At 48.0% G+C, this 6,812-nt stretch overlaps 1 protein-coding gene across 1 annotated transcript; it reads left to right on the plus strand.

The window, feature by feature from the left end:
* Window positions 1-3,516: 3,516 nt before the first annotated feature.
* Window positions 3,517-4,350, plus strand: LOC137335515 (protein TsetseEP-like). The gene has a single exon (XM_068000853.1). The coding sequence runs from the start codon at window positions 3,517-3,519 to the stop codon at window positions 4,348-4,350; it is 834 nt and encodes a 277-aa protein (XP_067856954.1).
* Window positions 4,351-6,812: the final 2,462 nt, after the last annotated feature.

Consider the following 6,812-nt stretch of genomic DNA (forward strand, 5'->3'; position numbering starts at 1 on the left):
CAAGAGTTTGGTCAAAGAGGTAAAAGAAAGACTCGAAGAAAGACTTGCATTTAAGGAGCATCTTAAAGGTGGAGAGAGAGGTAGATATCAACAGTCACTGCACTGTATGTGAGAGCTTTGGGGCCATTCTAATGACAAGATGAGGCGCTCTATAAATCCTCACTCTTAAAGCGGGAGGGTTAGGGTTTAGGCATTTTCCTAACACAGCAGTTTCAAAAAGAAAGGAACCAATTGCCACCTCAACCAGCTTGGGTTGAAAACAAAACTCACAACGACTGCGTACCCGCACCCAATGAAAGAGCAATGACTTCATCACAAAACGGCAGAATAGGCAACCAATTAAAAAAAAACTGGACGCACCCTGCCTGTCGCCCCCTTTTGTGCACTTGCATCTGGGATGGAAGTTTCAGAAGTTTCAGGCCCCTATCGCAGACCGACAGCCACCGTTTTCATTTCGTTAGAGTGGCATCAGAGTTCATGACCCCCTCTAACCTCAATTGCCTCCCATCCTTTCCCCAAAGCTCTGGCTCATTCGGGGTTACAATTCCACAGGGACATTCAGGCCAATTGGAGTGCTGGCTGTGGCTAGCTGACTCAACACAAACCATTGCACCTGGGACTTGTCTATCCGTATGGCTAAGTACTACACTGAGTGGCACATTCACTCACTGAGCTATCGAGGGAGTCCCTGACTACCATTTTCTTTCAGTGTAGCTTCAGTTACACTTCACCTCCAACTTTCCTTTCCTCTCCAAAGTCCTTGAACGTATTGTCACTTCCCAAATCCTTGCCCATCTTTCCCGTAACTCCATGTTTGAACCCCTCCGATCAGGTTTCCACATCACTGCCCCCACCCCACATCTCCTTCAGCACTGCCAACACAACTCTGCCACAACACTGAAGCGGCCCTAATCAATTCTGGCATCCTGCATATCCTTCATTTTCATGGGTCCACCATTGGCGGCCATGCCTTCAGCTGCCTACGCCTTAAGCTCTAGAATTCCCTCCCTAAACCTCTCCACCTTTCGACCTTTCTCTCCTCCTTTAAGAGGCTCCTTAAAACCTACCTCTTTGACCAAGCTTTTGGTCACCTGTCCTAATATCTCTTTATGTGGCTTGGTGTTAATTTTTGTCTGGTTAAGCTCCCATGAAGCGCCTTGGGATGTTTTACTACATTAAAGGCACTATATAAATGCATGTTGTTGTTGTCTGGCCTACATGTGACTCCAGTCCCGTGTTATGTGGTTGACTCTTTGTGCTCTCGCAAGCCGCCCAATTGTTAAAAACGGTCAGTATTACCTTGTGAGCAATAATCACCAGTGAGAATAAAAAGTAAACAGGCAGGAGTTGTGACTCGGTCCCCTTTCCCCAGTCGGGATCATTGAAGTTAATTATACACCCCCCCCCTCACCCTACTGCCACTCAAGTTGAGATCCCCTAACTGGAGTTGGATATATACTTGAAGGGGAAAAATTTGCAGGACTATGGGGAAAGAGCAGGAGGGAGTGGGACTAATTGGATAGCTCTTTCAAAGAGCCGGCACAGGCACGATGGGCTGAATGGCCTCTTTCTGTTTTGTATGATTCTATGAACCTAGCCCAGTATTGCTGCTTTAATAATCACCTCACTTTTTTTAAAAAACAACTATTGTCAGGATTGCAAATGAAGCCGCCTACTTGCCCCTAAAACTTAATGAAGCTTGTAGGCCCTTGCCTTGTGTTGGGCCAAGTCACTCCCTGAATTGCTTTTATATCCCGTACCCCCTGGGAAACCAACTAAATCAGTAAATGTTTAGACAGATCAAACTGCGACCTTGCCATTGAGTGAGCCTGGCCCAGTTCCCGCGCAGTTAATTAGTAATCATCAAAGGTTATAAAACAGTTCTTAACCTGCTCGCTCTGTTTTTGTAGTTCGACGCTGCTGGCAGTGAGTAAAATAATTCCTATTTCTCGATGCTTGCTCCCTTAAAGGGGCAGCGTCACTAGGGTAAGGTGCACTTCAGCATATTTTGTCGTGTTTGGCAACAAGCAACGGTTGGTGTTGCTCGTATCTGGCATGATTTCTCTTTATCGCAGTTTTGTCACTTCCTCTCTCGAAGGTGCAGATGCATGATAAGTAGCCCAGCGATACTTTACTCTGTGGCCATTCTATATGCGTGTGTCTAAACAGTGAGTCTCAGTTAACATATTTGACAGCCGAGCCCAGTCCTGTACCTATACTATTCCCCCTAGAGCAGAGAAGGTTAAGGGAGAGATTTGATAGTGGTATTAAGGGATATGGGCCAAAGGCAGGTATATGGAGTTAGATCACAGATCAGCCATAATCTTATCAAATGGCGGAGCAGGCACGAGGGGCTGAATGGCCTACTCCTGTTCCTATGGTGTTCAAAACCATGAAGGGATTTGATAGAGTAAATAAGGAGAAACTGTTTCCACTGGCAGGGGGGTTGGTAACCAGAGGACACAGATTTAAGGCAACTGGCAAAAGAACCAGAGGCGAGATGAGGAGAGTTTTTTTTTTAACGCAGCGAGTTGATTTGATGTGGAATGCACTGCCTGATAGGGTGGTGGAAGCAGATTCAATAAAAAAAAATACTTGGAAAAAAAAGCAGGGCTGTGGAGAAAGAACAGGGGGAGTGGGACTAATTGGATAGCTCTTTCAAACAACCAGCATAGGCACGATGGGCCAAATGGCCTCCTTCAGTGCAGTACAATTCTATGATTCTATGACTCTATATGCTACCTACACACACATGCACTTTCCAAGGGTCATTGGATTGCGATCCGATGCAGGAACCCGAGCTGATGTTTACGCTCCATAACTGAGGCTCAGTGGAGCAGGCTGACTGCTACTCAGCAACGGCCAGAGATTAAACCTAGGATTACATCATCCCTATATCTCAGTGCCGTTTAAGGTGTCAGTTATGGCTCAGTGGGTAGCACTCTCGCCTCTGAGTCAGGAGTGTTTGTGGGTTCAAGTCCCAACTCCAGAGGCTTGATCATGTAATGCAGACTGATGCTCTCCATGCAGTACTGAGGGAGTGCTGCACTGTCGGAGGTGCCGTGAGACATTAAAACGAGGCCCTGTCAGGTGGATATAAAAGATCCCATGGCACTATTTCAAAGCAGACCAGGGAATGTGTCCTGGGCCAATATTTATCCCTCAACCAACATCACTTAAACAGATTATCTGGTCATTATCATATTGCTGTTTGTGGGACCTTGCTGTGCATAAATTGGCTGCTCCAGTTCCTACATTACAACAAAAGTACTTCATTGGCTGTAATGTGTCTTGGGATGTCCTGGGGTCTTGAAAGGTACTGTATAAATGTTTTTTTTTTAAATAGCCCACCGACATTCACTAGCCAGACTCCCATATGAAGAATGAGTACTTGAGAGAGGTACAGAGGGGGATGACTGCAGTTGTGAACCTGTGCCCAAACCTGTGCCCGAACCTGTGCCTGAAACTGCACCCAAAACAGCTTCTGAATCTATGCCTGAACCTATTCCTGAACCTATGCCCAAAACTGTGCCCGAACCTGTGCCCGAGACTGTACCCGAACCTGTGCCCAAGACTGTGCCCAAGACTGTGCCCGAATCTGTGCCCGAACCTGTGTCCGAACCTGTGCCTGAAACTGTGCCCGAAACTGTGCCCGAACCTGTGCCCGAATCTGTGCCTGAAACTGTGCCCGAACCTGTGCCCGAACCTGTGCCCGAATCTGTGCCCGAACCTGTGCCCGAACCTGTGCCCGAAACTGTGCCCGAAACTGTGCCCGAACCTGTGCCCGAGACTGTGCCCGAAACTGTGCCCGAACCTGTGCCCGAAACTGTGCCCGAAACTGTGCCCAAACCTGTGCCCGAGACTGTGCCCGAAACTGTGCCCGAACCTGTGCCCGAATCTGTGCCCGAACCTGTGCCCGAAACTGTGCCCGAAACTGTGCCCGAACCTGTGCCCGAACCTGTGCCCGAGACTGTGCCCGAAACTGTGCCCGAAACTGTGCCTGAAACTGTGCCCGAACCTGTGCCCGAATCTGTGCCCGAACCTGTGCCCGAACCTGTGCCCGAACCTGTGCCCGAGACTGTGCCCGAGACTGTGCCTGAAACTGTGCCCGAACCTGTGCCCGAACCTGTGCCCGAACCTGTGCCCGAAACTGTGCCCGAACCTGTGCCCGAAACTGTGCCCGAACCTGTGCCCGAGACTGTGCCCGAGACTGTGCCCGAAACTGTGCCCAAATCTGTGCCCAAACCTGTGCCCGAAACTGTGCCCGAAATTGTGCGCGAATCTGTGCCCGAACACGGTCCAGCATCTCGAGCAGCGAGAAGAGAAATTAAAAGAGATAAAATCGATTAAGTATATTTGAAAATTGAAAGTGAAACTTTTCAAAGTGGCAGGGAACACACAACTAAAGCTGAAATCACAGATTGCCATGCAAAAGTTTCCAGTGGATTGTGCTGGGTCTGTTGTTGGTCAAACGGGAAGTAAAGAGTGGGTTTGGGTGAAAGAGAAACTTTCTCTCAAAAAATAAAGTTTTACAAGTTAGTTCTAGGAGAGATAAAGTCAACCATTATCATACCTCGGAGAACATGAATCAACAACAACTTGCATTTATATAGCGCCTTTAACGTAATAAAAAGTCCCAAGGTGCTTCACAGGAGGATTATCGAACAAAATTTGACACCGAGCCACATAAGGAGATTATTAGGACAGGTGACCAAAAGCTTGGTCAAAGAGGTAGGTTTTAAGAAGTGTCTTAAAGGAGGAGAGAGAGGTAGAGAGGCGGAGAGGTTTAGGAAGGAAATTCTGGAGCTTAGGGCCTCGGCAGCTGAAGGCACGGCCGCCAATGGTGGAGCGATGAAAATCGGGGACGGGCAAGAGGCCAGAATTGGAGGAGCGCAGAGATCTCGGAGGGTTGAAGGGCTGGAGGAGGTTACAGAGATGGGGAGAGGTGAGGCCATGGAGGGATTGGAAAACAAGGATTTTATTTCTGCTTTAATTAACGTCCATTCATTTACAGCAGGGCAATTGTAAACTGCACTTTTAACATTCTACCTGTGCGCAGGATCCCACCAATAGGGAGTGTGCGTGCTTGTGAACAGGGGAAATACTTCACAAGGAGTGGAGTTTGCCTCTTAATTATTATTTACTGAAGCTGGGAGCAGGCACAAGTTAAAAAGTGGGCATTTAAAGGACAGAGAAGGAGATCGGAAAAGACAAATCCACACTGGCATAATTCAAAAAATAGCTTTAGAGATGTTTCAGGAAATCTACTATTAGTGATAGGTTCAGGTGAAACCACCTAATGTTATGTGTGTCACTTCTATTTACACGTAATGGATGTTTTCACACTGCGGTCTTTGTTTGGAAGCTTTCTCATTCGGTTAAACTGTGCTGCCAATTACCAAACTTCACTACCACCAGTCAGACTCAGGTCCATCCCAACTATGGCAGCTCAAGAGAGCGTGGACAAGATGAGAGTGCAAGGCAGTGTGGTATAGTGAGGCCTGGGATTATAAATCTCACACCTTCCTCATGCCCAGTGATGACAGGTCTTTCTTTCAGACGGGGAAGGGGGTGCCCAGGATGCGTGTGTATGTGCGTGTGTGTGGTGAGGGGTCGTGGGGAGGGGGGGTAAAGATCTCAACATTGCTGTCGGTGGAATAACACTTTGAGGATAATTTTAAGCTCGCTCAGTCAATGGAGAGTAAAATCGGGCGGTGTGTAAAACGGGCATCCAACCCGAACCCGTCTGTTTCCTGCCCGCCAGGTTAGGTTAAAATGGCCCTCTTTATGTTCGTAAGTGACATTCTTCAGTGCACTATTTTAATGGAAGGGTTAACCCATTTAAATAGAAAAAAAAAGCTTGCATTTATATAGCGTTTTTCACAACCTCAGGGCGTTCCAACGCTCCACAGCCAATGGAGTACCTTTGAAGTGTAGTCACTGTTGTAATGTAGCAAACACGCCAGCCAATTTGCGCACAGCAAGATCCCACAAACAGCACTGAGATAATAACTAGATAATCTGTATTAGTGATGTTGGTTGAGGGATAAATATTGGCCAGGACACCGAGGAGAACTCCCCAGCTCTTCTTCAAAATAGTGCCCCGGGATCATTTATGTCAACCTGAGAGGGTAGTCAGGGCCTCGGTTCAACGTCTCATCCGAAAGACAGCACCTCTGACAATGCAGCACTCCCTCAGTTCTGCACTGGGAGTGTCGGCCTAGATATTTGTGCTCAGGTCTCTGTAGTGGAACTTGACATCATGACCATCTGACTCAGAGGCGAGAGTGCTACCAATGAGCCAAGGCTGATATATCAAGGCAGCATTTGACCGAGTGTGGCACCAAGGAGCCCTAGTAAAAGTGAAGTCAATGGGAATCAGAGGGAAAACTCTCCAGTGGCTGGAGTCATACCTAGCGCAGAGGAAGATGGTAGTGGTTGTTGGAGGCCAATCATCTCAGCCCCAGGTCATTGCTGCAGGAGTTCGTCAGGGCAGTGTCCAAGGCCCAACCATCTTCAGCTGCTTCATCAATGACCTTCCCTCCATCATAAGGTCAGAAATGGGGATGTTCGCTGATGATTGCACAGTGTTCAGTTCCATTCGCAACCCCTCAGATAATGAAGCAGTCCGAGCCTGCATGCAGCAAGACCTGGACAACATCCAGGCTTGGGCTGATAAGTGGCAAGTAACATTCGCGCCAGACAAGTGCCAGGCAATGACCATCTCCAACAAGAGAGAGTCTAACCACCTCCCCTTGACATTCAACGGCATTACCATCGCCGAATCCCCCACCATCAACAACCCGGAGATC

Source organism: Heptranchias perlo, chromosome 19 (assembly GCF_035084215.1).
Source record: "Heptranchias perlo isolate sHepPer1 chromosome 19, sHepPer1.hap1, whole genome shotgun sequence".
NCBI lineage: Eukaryota > Metazoa > Chordata > Chondrichthyes > Hexanchiformes > Hexanchidae > Heptranchias > Heptranchias perlo.